The sequence below is a fragment of the Penicillium cinerascens genome (genome assembly GCF_028974065.1).
Source record: "Penicillium cinerascens strain IBT 15544 chromosome Unknown contig_1_segment0_segment0, whole genome shotgun sequence".
NCBI lineage: Eukaryota > Fungi > Ascomycota > Eurotiomycetes > Eurotiales > Aspergillaceae > Penicillium > Penicillium cinerascens.
Genome location: NW_026695287.1, coordinates 2,539,728 through 2,554,969, shown reverse-complemented (window position 1 = coordinate 2,554,969; position 15,242 = coordinate 2,539,728). Strand labels below are relative to the sequence as shown.

The following is a 15,242-nucleotide window of genomic DNA, read 5'->3' as shown; positions in this document are numbered from 1 at the left end:
TGACTGGATACATTTCTGATAATATCTCTCCCAACCGCCACCACCCAAATTGAATGGCCCTTCAAGGTTGATCAAAACCCAAATAAAATCTTGACCGCAAATAATGAGCGGGTTGAGATTGGTCGTCAGATTACCGTCACCTGAACATCATTGCAAAATTACCCCTTCGTTGAATGATGCCAGGATTATGCTGCAAATAATGTTTGCAAAATTATTCAATAGGTTAATACCTTGGTAAATAAATGTAAAAAGCGAGGAGAGTAGACGTTGCTGGTGCTTATGTGGTTTGAACAAAGTAATAAACGGATATGCAAAGAACGCGTTCTTTATTGCGTTCCTTTTCACCCCACGGACCAAACCCTCTTCTCATTATTCAACCCAATTAGACCAAAGCCGCCTCCAGGGAGAGTGTAATGCGCCGTGATCTACTTCAGAGCGACGTTCGCCGCCTCCTGACATCGCAGCGGTCTACGATCCTCGACAAAGCCCAAACGTGGACTCTTAGTAGATCATCCGCCTTACGCTCTAGGACCACAATCACTCGACTATTCAAGAAAGCGCGACTGGCCTATGCCAATTCGACAACGGAAAAAAATTGGAATTTGAAGGTGATGATCTCAAAAATCGCATCAAATCACTCAACTCCGTGCGCCCGCTAAATTTGGAGCACGATGTAATCTTAATCTTCCGACGGCAGATTTGGTCGTCTGGTTCCCAACCCTATTGGTACAGGGAAAACGAGCAATTCAGACTGCTCAGCAACAGTTCCGTCTTTGCGTTGTCTGTCAAGTGGATCGGATAGCTAGTTGGTGAGCCCAATATCGACCCGTGACGAATACGAGATCTCGGGAAACGACTCATGGCTAGAAGTGTGGACTCTTCAAGATCCAGTTATTATGATAAAGGTGTTGGGAAATTTGGGGTATCGTCACAAAGCTCACAACAGTACGTGATGTTTTCGCTTTGCTGCGGCCTAAGTTTTTTACCTGGGGTACTTATGCAGTCTAGCGGATCGGGACTGACGTCGGCCATAGGAATGACAGCCATATTCCGGATCAGGATTAGTCCAGGTGCATGATACACTTGAGGTTCATGGTAATCATCCTGTACTTGCTTCTACCGTTCTCACCCTAAGACGTGATTGGGATTGTGACCTGATCGCTTCGAAGCGCCATCGGCGGAACCGGCATCGCCGAATATCTGGCATCCGACGAACCCATCCCTGCGTAATTATTCTAGAGAGGTATTCAGATATCGCAAGGTAGCAAATGTATGCTATTACATGGAACAACTCTGGAACCTTGGAAAACAGACTTCGGACTACCCGTGAATGAGTTGAATTAAATGACAACGCTAGCTTTGCTGCTGAGATCGCCAGTATCTCTTTCAGTGAATTGATCAATCATTTGAAGCCAATGCTATCGGATAAAAATGATTTGGAAAATGAATACCATGGTAAGTGGCCAGTGTCTCAGCGACATAATGTTCACTCAAATAACACTCAGCAGACTGGTTTGAGCAAGTGACGCCTCTAAATTCCGGCTCACTTACTTTTACATCATGCACCTGGTAGAAAGACGAGATAGAGAACCCACCAAGAAAAGACGCCAAAATTTGCATAGATGCTCGTACACAACACCAATGAGCAGGCAAGCGGTTTTCTGCCGGTGCTCACCGAAAAAACTGCCGCGCGGTCTCCCGCAACATTATTTTGGCCGGTCTTCCCGGGAACTGGTTTGAATCCCTGGATAGGTTAAACTCTCACCCTGAGCACAAACAAAACTTTCTATTCTTGAAAGGGCTTCTTGCGCGATGGATGCTTCCACGGTAGCTTCCTTTTGGGGGCAACAAACTTCCTACTTGAAGTATGTTGCGATTTCTTCCAAGTTCTGCGCTAGCGACTAACACTTTCGTTTCAGTTTCTGTGAAGAGGTATCTTTCCCTTTATCTAGTCGATTTTCTCCAAAGGACTAATGCTGACTTGCCTGAAACATTTGAAGGATTATGTAGTAACACGATTCGTGGCGGAGTTTATAAACACATTCAGTAGCTTCGTCTTCAGTGAGTACACAGGTTTGAATATCCCAGACTTGATTTATTAACAGACTTGATTAGTGGTTTATGGAATCTACGGTCTCAGACAACTTTCTCAAAAGCAGCAGTCCGGTGGCTTGCGATCGGTTTCGTATTGGGGATTGATTGGAGTCGGCGTCTGTTCGGCTGGCTACCATATGACCCTCAAATATCACACACAGATGTGTAGGTCTTCTTCATTCCCCTTCTTTTGATACAATTGTGGCATTTCCTTACTTAAAGACGAAAAAGCGGATGAATTGTCGATGCATCTTCTCACCACACCCCTTTTATATCGCATTCTTATCTTCCAGGCTAGTCCACAACGGACTAAGATAACCGGAATCATTCTTGGTACCCTTTTCACTATCGTGATGGTGGTTCATATGGTCATGGATGAGTTCATTCTTCATGCTGTGACCTTTGGCTTAGCTGTGTACTTGATCGCGGCGCGAACCCTGAAGATTATCCCTCAACAAGTGCCAGATCCTTCAATTAGGAGAAGTATCCGCAACATCGCATTTTTTGGTTGCTGTACGTTTCCCTCCCATCTGACCATTCTCTTTTGCCCAAGTTCTATAATTAGGAAGTCACTAACAATTCTAGTCTGCTTCGGGTTTGGATACTTTGTGTGGCTGATCGACGTTTGGGCCTGTGGAGTTTTGATCAAATTTCGACATGTGGTTGGTCTACCCTTCGCATTTCTAACTGAGCTGCATGGTTGGTATGTTATTGCACTTCCATTCATCCCGTTTGTAAAACCATATCGCTGATTATGACAAAAAGGTGGCATGTTTTCACGGCCATTGGCGGCTATGTGGCGGTTGCAATTGTGGACCTTGTTACTACTGGCAAAGTCCATGAAGACCCCACGAAAGACCTCGCCTGGCCCATTGGTCCCGCAGCACGAGCTATAGAATCTCTAAAGACATCCAAGAAACAGGATTAAGTCTGGGCAGACCGCTCATTCGGGAAACCTTCCAGACCTTTCTGCCAAACATCTCATGAGGCCTTCTGGCCTGGGCGATTTGTGACAGGGGATAGCTGCAATCTGAGAGGTATATACGAGCACGAGTTTTGATAGAGTTCCTCGACTATTTTATATTCCTATCCAATTGATATCCCAAGAAAGATCGATCTTTGAAGCTAGCCTGGGGCGTCGGTTATGTCAACAATCGAGTAGATTCGCAGTAGCACGATGTCCTTATCCACTACGACAAGAAGCCTGGAAGTAGGATCGTCAATTGTCTTAATTGTAGTTAAGCTCGACATCCCCAAGGGCTGGCGTGCAGTAAAAAATTATCTTTTAGCTTCAGCTGGATTTCAATGCGATAAAGATACCGTTTGGGATGACCAGGGGTTTCAATGTTTACCTTAGGTTTCTTACGCTTAGATGAGGCAATAATGAAAGCTCAATTGCTCAAAAAAGCGTGTCCGATGCGTGGTTTAGTATCGTTGTATACGTAGAATGTTCAAGACTGTGTTATCGCTCTTCGATTCTAGTAATCCTAGGCAATGAAGGCCTCTAATCTTTGCTTATTCAGGATTTCCCCTTCCACCAGCCTCCCCGTCTCAGTTACTTCCCCGTTAATCTGCTGATAGCGTACCAGTGCCGGAATGTTCTTGGTACTCCAAGTTGTCCGGTAGACATTTTGAGGATCATTCCACCTAGAGGGTAATACATTAGCTCAATGTACCACAGAACATCTTCAATCCTGTAGCCCAGCAGCAACGCATGCACTGTACCTTCAGACATAAGACCTATGGTAAAACTTACTCGGGCTTTTGTCCAACCTCGACAATTGCTAGGATCGGCGCATCACCTCCGACAAATGCCTCATTGATGTGTGGCAATGCAGCTCGTACGTCTGGGCACCAAGATTGCTTGGTAGTGGGATCTGTTGAGGAGATGAAGGCAACGAACAATTTTGAGTCCGGGCCACCAGGCAGTGCCAACTCCCTCACCGAGCTTGGCAGTGTGGAATTCTTGGTGATTGGCATTTTCGCGGCCTTGATAAATAGGTCTCGTTCAAGGTGCGAAGTCCTTCTCTGGGGTTTGTGAGGCAGTTACAGTCGCACAAGATGAGGCAATTGTGGCCTTTCGTTGGTCATATGACTAAGCGGGTCGTGATGCGCGGGTCTCTTCAGCCAGGGGAATTTTACAGCCTGACCAAGAAGATATTGTAAGTGGGCCTCATTAGGCGGTAATAACCATCTGCCCGGGAATTTTGAAAAAAACATTTTAGTGTGTGTGTGTGTGTGTGTGTGTGTGTGTGTGTGTGTGTGTGTGAGAGAGAGAGAGAGAGAGAGGGAGATCCATTATATTCTGAAAAAGACGTTTAAAATGGTATCCTGGAATATGAAATCAAAAGATGTGTAGAAAGATGTTGACAGAAATCCCCAGGGGGAGATTTAGAAGGACTAAGAGAATAAAATATTAAGGCCCATTTGCAATACCTCCTTGGTCTGGCTGTTAACTGTTGAATTAGAGAAGTGCATCAAGGATAGCTGCGTCAAACCTAAATAGGACTCGCCGTAGCTGTTCGATATTTTGTAGCTTGAAGTGACGATGCAAAGTCTACGATAGTGCGTGATGCCTCACTACAGACTACACATATGACGAACGCCTAGACGTATCCCGCGTCCACCACGATGTTTATTAATCTTTGTTGATGGGAATCTATCTCAAAATAAAAAGAATTTACTAGACAAAGAAAAAACATATCACTCGTATAAATAATTAAAATAGATACATAGGGTATATTAGAACAACTCATAACGCTGATCATGTTTCTGTGGCAGCGACCCGGGCGCTTCAGGAATAGCATGAGAAAGATCATGGTCAGTACCACGCAACTCGGCCGGAGCATATTGCCAGCCGTAGCTCTGTACATTGTTTATACCTGAAACTTCTCCAGTAAATTGGCTGTTTGCTACCCCGGCCGACTGTCTTTGATTTCGCCTGCGACGAATGACAAAGAGCCAAGCCAAACCACATATTAGCACCGCTCCCCCGAGTCCGCATCCAACTCCGATACCGATCTTGGCTCCTTGAGACAGTCCCGACGAGCCCGAGGTCCTTGCACCAGATCCTGCTGTTGTGCTGTTGGTGCTATTGGTGCTATTGGATGTTGCTGTAGAAGACGGCAGTGCTGTCCAGTGAGAGTCCCAACTGACCTCCCACGAGTTGCTTGTTGCGGGAATACTAGAAGAAGAGACTTGAATATTGGTTTGATCTGAAACGTCAACGAGCCCAGGGCCAGGTGCTTGAGCGAGAAACCAGGTTCCATAGCCATCTCCTGTGCCATAGTTTTCCGCTACAAAGGCTGCTTGAAGGAAAGCGCGCCCAAGGGAATAGTCGTTATCGGATGGGTAGCAGGGAAAGTAAGGGGTCTCCTCGGTGACAAGAGTGGCCTCCAAAGTCAGATTCAGCAGCGCAAACGGCACTTTGATGGTAATGTTTTGATTGTTTGTAGAATCCTTCTGAAAGAGGAAAGAAAGATAAGCAGGCGACGTTACAATCGTGCGGTAGTTGTCATCATTCGTGTTCCAGAAGTAGAGACCGAGATAGGCGTTGAAGGTCACGGGGAGTGTGGACGCGATGTTATCGCATGTGCTCCGAGGGAGGTAAAGGTAGGGCCGTGTGAGATCCAGTTGGACTGTCACAGGGGCGATCAAACTTGAATTTGAGTCCGAGAGGAGTCCCGACTTCTGGCTGTAGCTCCATGGAGACCCGCCCGTGGCAACTCCCAGTCCAATATCCTGGAGTCCAATGACTAAGTTTCCTCCTGGATTTGTATTAAAGGGTGTGAAGGGTTGGGCCGAGGTCTCCCCCATGATTCGGTTCTTATCGTACCCTCCCAGCCAAGCAGACCCTGGGATTCCGAGCTTTGCTGATCCGATATGTATCCCATAAGAATAGGAAGGAGTTCGCCGGCTAGCGCTCGTGTACATATAGCTAGCGATGAACATCATGGTGTATCCCCAAATATGAGTCAATGCAGGTGTTCCCATCGATAAAATCCCAACCTCAATCGGATAGTTGCGACCATTCGGGTACGTCTGATAAGCGTCAGAAAGTCCAGTCATACTGACATTTGGAACGATCGATCCAAGCCCGATATCGAAATTGTCATAGAAGACGCTTTGGGAGGCCCATCCCGACAGCGTAGCATCGGTCCATGCCCCATTTCCTGCTGAGTTTGGCGCATTATTGCCCGCAGAAATTGACTTGTTGCGATTGAATACACCAGCATCATCTGCGTAGCAAGCTGTCAATGAAGACCACGAGGTCTGGTTATCACAAATGGTCGACAACAGAATGGTGCTGGCCCAACGTCCACCGGGATAGAGAGCAACGTTTTGTGATGGCGTGCCTATTCCCACTGATACAGCTTGCCATGGGCCATCAGGAACGAAGGACTTGTCCGACCAGGTAAACGGAAATGCAGAAGTCGCTTCAGTGATTCCCCGACCGAAAATGAACCAGTGGCATAATATAAAGAGTATGGAGGAACGAACAGTATCTGGTATTCCGTTCATGATGCGCGGTGAGTCACCAGACCGTAAGTCTGGTGTGAGCGAAGAAGGATTGAGCAATAGTGTCTTGTATCAAGCATGAACCGTGGGTTTTCTGAGTGACGAGCCGCAGCGATAAACAAAAAAAAGAATTGAAAAATAACCGTAGCCTAAGGCGAGCAAAAGTCTCTAAAATAGCTGAGTCGGGTACAGCAGGTCCGCTCCGAAGGGGAAAGGGTACAAGTGAGTTCGCGCTACATACATACGTAGCTACAGGCCCTAAACTGTGAGAGTCCGCGACGATACGCTGTACAGAGTAAAACCGTCGCAGCGGCCCACTATACCCTTAATTTCGAGGAACGTGGCCAATTGTATAACATATTGTCCTGGGTTATGGAAGATGTTTTACGACGGTTGAACTTAGGTCGTTTCTTTGCATTCGACCGATTCCTATTTTGGGAATGGGGCGCCATGGGATGAGCAGGGGTGTGTTGTCAGTGCCAAATCAAGCGCCTAAGACATGACCGTCACTTGTTCGGAGCGCCTAGTACTGGTTTTATGATTCTAGGGCATCAAGTCATATCTCCCTATGCACAACTAAGTGAAAATCGATAACTGTTCTGAATGAGTGTATGGCCCTACGGCGTGAAAGTCCGACACTTTCAGGGTTCTGGGGCAGGGGCTAGTTTCGGCCCCGACGGGGCCAGAGGCTTGGTGGGGCCCGTGCAAAGATCCCCGGGCGGGAAATTGCCGCTCCCGCAATGTAAACCAACGTAAACTTCCCTCAGGAAGGCTCTCTCATTACGCCATTTAGACTTATCGCCTCGGTCTATATCGGAATTAAATAATTTCGAATCTGACGAAGGCTCTTCTGATATTATTTCAGCCAACCATATACGGCGTAAATGATCATGGCCGATCGACGGTGGGAATCTGCAATAAAATATTCGCGCTGGCGCTAATGCAGCTCGACAAAATCAATCACGCCGTTCCATTGGCATTTCAGGTACACGACGGTCCACTATCTCGGGGACCCGTCGCCTGGCACGCCGTATTGCCATTGTCATCGGAACCCAAATCGGGCGTGCAGCCGCGACCCCGTCCGATTGCCCTTGTGCTTTCGTGCTCTCCTAGAAGCCCTGAGTATGACCAAATTCCACCTCGATGCTCGCATCCATGCTATCAAGCCTCAGTAAAATGGCCTGCGGTGGCCCTCAGTAGCAGTAGTCAACAGCACCGCATAACTCTGCTTGGATCATTCGTGCTGGTCACAATACTCTTGCTCATGTACCATTCCTGGCTGCCAATCCCAAGTTGAAGATTTCACCAGATGGATACACTCATCGCTGATGGCGAAGAGGATCAAGCTCCAAGTCTTTCTGCGGAATACAGTGCCATCCCTTCTGACCCACCTTTTTGTGCGGAGTCTTTTGGAACGAAATTTCTTGACAAACTTCGTGATTCGGCGACACAAAACTGCAACCAGTCACCAGCTCTAACCTGCTTTCATACTCGGCCTGTGAGCCATTGATGGTATTTGTTTTGCTTCGGAAAGGGGGCCAAGTTTGACCATGACGGAGGTAAATTTCACCTACAGTGCGACTTGGGCCAGCAAACAGAGTCAGATTTGTAACAAATGGTGTTTGAGCAGGCTCTCAGGTTCCCAGACTTCGATGAACTTCAGAAGTACTGGTATGATACTGGTCCACCCCGAGTCTTAGATGGCTGGGTTCAAATGGATAATGAAACCCAATTATCCGGACAAGACTGAAAATTACACCATATTGGTCAAGCGAGAAGGCGCCACCAACCATTGGCACTCATTGATGGAAATGTATTTCATGACGCTGAGTATGGATGTTCTGCATATTACACCTCAATCAGCAGGCTCGATCCCATTCTATATCGCCGAACACGATGAACCGAACACCCAAGTCGTCATTGTCGATAACCACCCGGACGGACCATATTTCGATACGTGGTCACTTTTCACAAAGAAGCCGGTTCTCCGTTCTAATGATCTCCCGGAAAACACAACCTTTGAAAATCCCATCGCCGCTTGCTGGTGCAGGAATATGCTTTGTCAGGGTGACTGGGAGGTCAACTCTTGCGAGAACCCAGAACTTTTAAATACGTTTGCCAATCGGGCTTTGAACTTGTACGGGTTGAATGACATCAGACCGCAAGGGACTAAGAACATCACTTTGACATTCATCAACTGACTGTCTGGGCAAAAGCTTGCCAACCATACTCAATACATAGAGCGGCTCCAGCAAGAATATCCTCTGGTGAACGTACAATCGATTGATTTTGCCGCATTTCCTATTGGTTCGACGGGGCTAGGAACGAGTTTATTGGAGACGACTTCACTGTGGGTCCCGCTCTACCTTTTGCTTCCTTCAGAGGCCTGACCTGGGCCGATATCTAAAAATAGATAGTTATTATCTCTATTTACTTCTTTAGCGATTCTTCACTATGAGGTGTGATCTGATCCACGGCTGTACTAACACAGTTAGTCATGAGGGGTAAGCTTACGTCAGATCAAACCAAAAGTTCAAATAGAAATATAACGCACTCCCATGTTATTAGCAAAAAACATATTCTCAAACATCAAATTAACCCCAGAAAGCTATCAAAATGGCTGAAGTCCTAGAAAATCGACCTGTGAAATTCACAATCACCCACTATCGCCAGCAGCAACACTCCCACGAAGCATTTATCAAGTGGATCGTCGAGGAGCACCTGCCTCTTGCTATGCCCGTCTTCGAGAAGCACGGAGTCCTTGAATATTCACTCGTGAGTACTTACGACTGTAGTTGTATCCTGCTTCACACGACTGCAGCTGAAGAGTGATATCTAGTTCGTCACACCGCCTTATCTTAATGGCGCATTGAAACAAGAAATTGGAGGACTTCGACCGAGCTGGGACTTTGCTGACTTCGACTGCTTCATCGAGTATATACTCCCTACTGTGGAAACCATCACGAATGTTATGTCGGATCCCGACTGGCAGCTAGCGGTAAAGGACCAGGAAAATTGGGTCGACGTCCCTAAGGCCCTAGTTTCGGCGGGGTATTCTACCCCGTACCTACTGAACAAGAAGCCTGTTAATATTTCTAAATGATCGATGATATATTGGAGGTTAAGCTAGACATAACTCGCTTATTCGTAATTTCTGATTTTGACACAACCGCTCAATATCCTACGAGATTAAATTGATTTGCTGAATCCCTCGCAGGATACGGTGTACAAGCTATCGCAAACAGTTTGCCCGTCTACGTACATGATAGCCAAAATTCCTGGTGTCCACTCACGTCCACAAGAGATATTCAACATGATTTTACATCATGTTGACTTCCCACTCGGCTGGGAAGATGTCCTTGGGGGAAGAATGAAGGAGAGAGCTGGCTTCAATGAAGAGTTCAATGACCATCTAGACCAGGTAAGCGAAATCCCCAAGCCTTACCTATGGATCTTATACATGACCGAACTAAGTACTCACGGGAAGATGGACTGGATTCTACTTCTGTGAGCATTAAACCCCGAAGCTCTTGCAAAAACCATGGCAACTCTCAAATTCTCCGTACATAGAGCTACTATTTCAGGCCTATTGAATCAGTAGTTATGACGATAAGGCAGAAATATGTATTAACTTTAAGCCCCTGATCTAAAAGCCAGAGCGCTTAGCCCAGAGTATTATGTTTAAGCGTGTTGAGCTAATGCGCAGAGGCTCACATAGCAATGGTCAAAGCAGGTCTCTATGGTTCTCGTAATAAGGGCAAGTAGACCCACTATAACATCCACGAGGAATTGAGTCTTAATCTCTTAACTCAAGAATGAGATATCCCTGTGTCTCCAGCCTCTGTCCCCGATGCGACTCCCTCATATGCCTGTGCGCAGCTCAGTTAATGGGTTGGCGCCGGCCTATAGTAGGAAACTCATAAGACGTGGCCGCGCCATTCGAATTAAATACTTCCTGACTCTGAAACCATGACATTTTTCGTGAATCAGTCACTATTGCTATAAACTTACACCCATGGCTCTGCGGCTCCGATATTTTTCATCCACAGCCACTGTCTCAACAATCTGTGGTCCATTTTTTGTCTTCATGTAGAGCTTTCCTTCTCGAACTCCAATGTGCTCCGGGACCATCATTGGCTTATCAACGTCGCCCCATGTTGCCTTTATAGGCTGTCCTCTGAGAAGACGCTGCACGTTCAACATGGTACTGTATAGCATTCCCCAGCTAGCAAAGCTAACTGTATCCCCTTCTCCTTCTTGGTGAATGTCAGAGCCTTTCTCTGCCGCTCCAGCGGAGCGGAAAGTACCTGTGATGGCAGGATATGGTGCAAAGCACCGTAAGTACCCATGACCGCACATACGGCCTAGCGCTACGTCCATTTGTGCGCCGATATCAATTTCCTCAGCAAGACCGGATGGATTTACGGACAATGCGGCGAGAAGCTTTTGTGCACCGTGATAGCTCACAGCGTAGAAACTCGTACAGACGGCATCTTTAGCGGTGCAGACCATTCGGGAACGGTCGGGCCGTTCGACTGGGGGAGGTTCGCGCCAATATGGAAGAAAGTGACGGGCCTCAGGGACGGTAGGGTCGTCTGCACTTTGGTAGTATGGGAGATTGGTCTTACATTCTAGACCGCAGTGTCCGAGCCAAAGAATATCCCAGTCGTCGCCGTATGGTGATGATGTAGGTGAGTTGGTTGTGCCTTGGAGTCCACGGATTGCGAGGGCGAAACTTTGGAGTTGGGTTTTGATGTTTATATCCCAGTCGGCGTCGTCTTCGATGATGACTCCGCTACCTAGCCCTTGTTCGACGATTCTGTTTGACATTAGATTTCGACCACCGGGCACGAAAAGCGAGGAGGTTTCATGTGTACCGTCGTATTCCATTCAGGTGTGCCCGGCGAGCAGCATACTCGCTTGGGGTGTGGTGGGGGTTCCAGTTCTAGAAGATGATCAGCAATCAAGTCATTAAAGGATCGTTGCTGCGCCATACGTATGGATATGTTTTAGGTGGGATCGCGTCCGGAATTACACCGTCGACAAATTCGACTTGGAAATTGCAGACCGATGAACCTAAGACAAGGTTGTCACGCTTGTCCGGCCGGTTGGGCAAATTGATGGCAAAAACCTTCCCAAACTATATTGTCGTCAGCTTAAGAACGCCAATGTTTGATTCGAAGTAAATACTCACACCTAGGGTTTGGTTTTCGATAATGGGTATTTCGTCCCAGACCCAGTCATGCGGGTGTTGTGTGATCGAAATTTGATTAGGTGGAACCGGCCAGAAGCGATAAAGAAGGGCGAGCACCCCAAGAAGGATGAGCAGTACTCGTCCCCAGCGCAGCTGGCTGGAAGATAAAGACATGTTCGAGTGCTGGTGCTGGAGTAAAGCTAGCAAGATGTGCCGATCATGTCGAAGGTCCAAAGATGGCTGCGGTCTCCAGAGTCCTGAAAAGTCCCAAGACTAAAGTTCGTCAAACTTCGTATAAGTAGCGAAGAGGTCAGTCGCGCATGAAACGTTCGCGGCGGCATGGGACAGAGAACAGCTCTCTGATCATAGAACTCCCGGTCGCTGCGGGTAGGAAGCTCGTAGACTCCCTCGAAATCTATTTAGAGTGTTTTCTGGTGTAGACGGTGCTAACTTGGGCCGGTTAGCTGATTAGTTGATTCCAGGCGCGAGCCGCGGCGTAGGGGCGGAATCTCAGGTTCATTTGAATCTGGAACGGTCAAGGCAACGCCCATGCTGCATTAGTATCGCGTTCGGGGCTTGTTTGGGCGATAGTGGAGCCGAACATGCTAATAAAGAGATTAAGGAGTACGCCGGGGTCCTCCCGTTGCATGGGTGTTCCCGTGGTAGCTTGGATCATCCCCACCACCTCCAATCGCCCGCGAGCATTTGCCGCTTTCTTGTACCACTCTGAAACATGTTCTTATTGCGGTGGTCCCATCTAACATGGGCCGATAATCCCAAGATACTTAGCGCGTATGTATCACAGGCTACGTAGATCGGTCACTTTAATCTCGAGTGTGCTTTCATTCCAACATGTTAGTCAAGCCAAGTTTCAGGATTTGATGTACAGAACTCCTCAGCGAAATCAGGGCGCCTATCGCATCAGGTGCCTGTCTCTGATTTAGAAGCTGCTGTTTGCTCCTCCAAGGAAGACAATCCAGATTGGCGATCTGTCATCTTCATAGTAGCATCGTAGGTGGTCAAATATTTCTGAAGTCTCTGGGTGATGCATGCATTAACGCTGCAAGGCAAACACACTCATTGATTGTGGAAGAATGGACCAACGGATCGATGCCCGTCTTTGGGTATTTTTATGCACAAAATTTGTTCTCCTGTGCGCTTATTATGGTGTTTTCGAGTCAGACCCACGCAGAGCATTGCAGTGACTATGCACTCTTCGGAACTGCCTTGGAGAGTCTACGGCCAGTGAGTAGCCACGGAAACTTGGCCGCAACCGAGTTCTACGACAATCTGGAGTACTTGCAACAGTGCCTCAATCAGAACTGTGGGTCACCGGCTCAAAGGTTTGTCTCGATCGGCTCTTTGCGGCCTCATCAAAATTCCCCGGATATGCTCCCTTTGCACACCAATCCCCCTACTGGACGACCGACTGAGATAGGAATGTCTGGAGACCCCACCATGTCTGATATAATGGGCCAAGGAAACGTTACTGATGAAATGGTGTTCTGGACCGGAGCATGGAAGAGTTTCTGGCGCGAACTGATGCGGATTTGGGACCATTTGACCCGTCAGGAGTGACGATTAACATGGCGGACGGCATGTGGCCGAATTTCCCACTGTGGACAGCGTGATATACATCGGATGAAGAGCACATTATCATGATCCATGAGGGGATATGTTAGATGGTTATAACGACATTTGTACAGGTGGAAATTGACATTGGTGGGTTACCTTGCAAGGTGACTGACTCTTCATTTATATCTATATCAAGACGGAAATTGTTCTCAAATGTATCTACCAAATCCCCTTACGGCTTGATATTGATCACTATTTTGCCAAAGTTCCTGCCATTCCCAAGAAACTTGAATGCCTCCTTAGACTCAGCGAACAAAAAGGTTCAATGGTGAACTCACTGTCGAGTGCCTCGCCAGTACTGTGTCGGAGGTCGTAAGGTCCATTGCCTGGATCATCTCGATGACCAGCTCAGCCGCTGTAACAATAAAGATAAGTGTGGTACTCAAATGGTTTCATAGGGTGAGTAACCATTTCAGAAGAGGTAGAGACTGGCTGACGACAAATTAGCACGTTCAGTTTGTCTTCTTTAAATTACAGTCTGAGGGAATGGTGTGGGGAAGAAGACACTAGCCCTAAATATTTCCTCGATAGAATGGATATCTGCCAGAAATGCGTCGTCATAAATTGCCATAGTAAGTGTTAGACTTCAGACATGAGAAATATTTTCCGTTTAAAAAGGTTAGCCTAGAGCAAAACCGAGGCTTGCAATAACTGACCTCTTTTGTCTGCTATAATGACCCTGGGTATACCTTAAATCAATGTCAATCACAAGATAGTCACGGGCAAATCCAGAATTTAGCAGCAGAATCAAGCTAACCTAGCTATAGCATTGTGGTTCTAAACTATCTTCTCTGAGGTCCCAATCTCCATAAGCTCCCTCAACTTCACCTTCATTGCCAAAGAAACACGAAATATTCGGTCGCTCGATTTAGTCAACGTAAAAAAGTGAACTAGGTTGTCTAGCTATCTAAGCTGATATCAGCAAGAGAAATGCAACAAGGATCAAATATGGTACTTTTTGATCCACCGCCTCTTGATTCTACTAAGATTGTTCTTGGGTGAAACAGTATGTCGCTTTTGAACAATGCCTTTCTTGAGTTATTCACGACGCCGCCGATAATACTCGGGCCTACAAGATCGCTTTTTCCTATTCGCAGATGAATCAAGAATATATATAGTTATAATGTAAGCAGCCCCTTGTGGGGGAAGTGAAGATCGGTGATTGCAGGCCCATGATTCCTAGGAGGACTGATCAGGCACCGGCCATCCTCCGCCCTTCCTCTTCTCATGTGCTCTGGAGAGAAATTAACCAATGCATCCTGTAAAATGTCTACCACAATCTCAAATCCTCAATGAATGAAAACTGGGCCATAAAGCTTGAATGGGCCTTGTTTCTCTGTGGTTGAGGGCGGAATATTCCAGGCTTTGCAGAGATAGTCGGGTGCAGCTTCCAAGATGGGAGATTGCAAAGTCAACAATTGGTGACCGAACTTTTGGAGCTCGTTTGTGCTAAAAAAATTGCGATAGTGAACTCCATGAATATGATCTACTCGGCATTTGACACACATCACGGGGTATACCTTGGTACCCTGTTGAGTGACCACAACATTGTTCAAATTAGTAGAAATGCGTTTATAACCGGCATTGAACTGCCGGCACTAGACCTGGAACAGTGGCTCGGTAGCCGTCACCTGGGCGCCGCGTCACTGCCACGCGAGCTACGTTGCGCCACTATTCTATGCCGACCCGGGCGCCAAGTATCACCAACCGTCCAGCCTCATAGTACTATCACTCGAACACCCAGTCATTCAAATACTCCCACTGTCTATTAGGTAATTTGAAGACGCAAAAATTGCTTCTT

General features: G+C 47.1%; 7 protein-coding genes across 7 annotated transcripts; 4 read left to right on the top strand and 3 right to left on the bottom strand.

The window, feature by feature from the left end:
* Positions 1-1,812: 1,812 nt before the first annotated feature.
* On the top strand, positions 1,813-3,022 carry N7498_002509 (ceramidase; the record flags this gene model as incomplete). The annotated part of the gene is made up of 7 exons (XM_058449571.1): positions 1,813-1,865; positions 1,920-1,932; positions 2,001-2,061; positions 2,116-2,259; positions 2,317-2,607; positions 2,680-2,797; positions 2,860-3,022. 7 exons carry the CDS (start codon positions 1,813-1,815, stop codon positions 3,020-3,022), a joined length of 843 nt encoding a protein of 280 aa, XP_058311915.1.
* Positions 3,023-3,581: 559 nt separating this feature from the next.
* On the bottom strand, positions 3,582-4,074 carry N7498_002508 (uncharacterized protein; the record flags this gene model as incomplete). The annotated part of the gene is made up of 2 exons (XM_058449570.1): positions 3,582-3,741; positions 3,851-4,074. 2 exons carry the CDS (start codon positions 4,072-4,074, stop codon positions 3,582-3,584), a joined length of 384 nt encoding a protein of 127 aa, XP_058311914.1.
* Positions 4,075-4,836: 762 nt separating this feature from the next.
* N7498_002507 (uncharacterized protein) lies at positions 4,837-6,615 on the bottom strand (the record flags this gene model as incomplete). The annotated part of the gene is made up of 1 exon (XM_058449569.1): positions 4,837-6,615. One exon carries the CDS (start codon positions 6,613-6,615, stop codon positions 4,837-4,839), a length of 1,779 nt encoding a protein of 592 aa, XP_058311913.1.
* A 1,802-nt stretch (positions 6,616-8,417) lies between these two features.
* N7498_002506 (DUF563 domain protein) lies at positions 8,418-8,813 on the top strand (the record flags this gene model as incomplete). Its single annotated transcript, XM_058449568.1, has 1 exon — positions 8,418-8,813. One exon carries the CDS (start codon positions 8,418-8,420, stop codon positions 8,811-8,813), a length of 396 nt encoding a protein of 131 aa, XP_058311912.1.
* A 415-nt stretch (positions 8,814-9,228) lies between these two features.
* N7498_002505 (EthD domain-containing protein) lies at positions 9,229-9,715 on the top strand (the record flags this gene model as incomplete). Its single annotated transcript, XM_058449567.1, has 2 exons — positions 9,229-9,387; positions 9,452-9,715. 2 exons carry the CDS (start codon positions 9,229-9,231, stop codon positions 9,713-9,715), a joined length of 423 nt encoding a protein of 140 aa, XP_058311911.1.
* A 216-nt stretch (positions 9,716-9,931) lies between these two features.
* On the bottom strand, positions 9,932-11,980 carry N7498_002504 (uncharacterized protein; the record flags this gene model as incomplete). Its single annotated transcript, XM_058449566.1, has 5 exons — positions 9,932-10,024; positions 10,624-11,431; positions 11,490-11,557; positions 11,609-11,752; positions 11,807-11,980. The coding sequence occupies 5 exons, from the start codon at positions 11,978-11,980 to the stop codon at positions 9,932-9,934; spliced, it is 1,287 nt and encodes a 428-aa protein (XP_058311910.1).
* Positions 11,981-12,970: 990 nt separating this feature from the next.
* Positions 12,971-13,384, top strand: N7498_002503 (uncharacterized protein; the record flags this gene model as incomplete). The annotated part of the gene is made up of 1 exon (XM_058449565.1): positions 12,971-13,384. The coding sequence occupies one exon, from the start codon at positions 12,971-12,973 to the stop codon at positions 13,382-13,384; it is 414 nt and encodes a 137-aa protein (XP_058311909.1).
* Between the last annotated feature and the right edge of the window lie 1,858 nt (positions 13,385-15,242).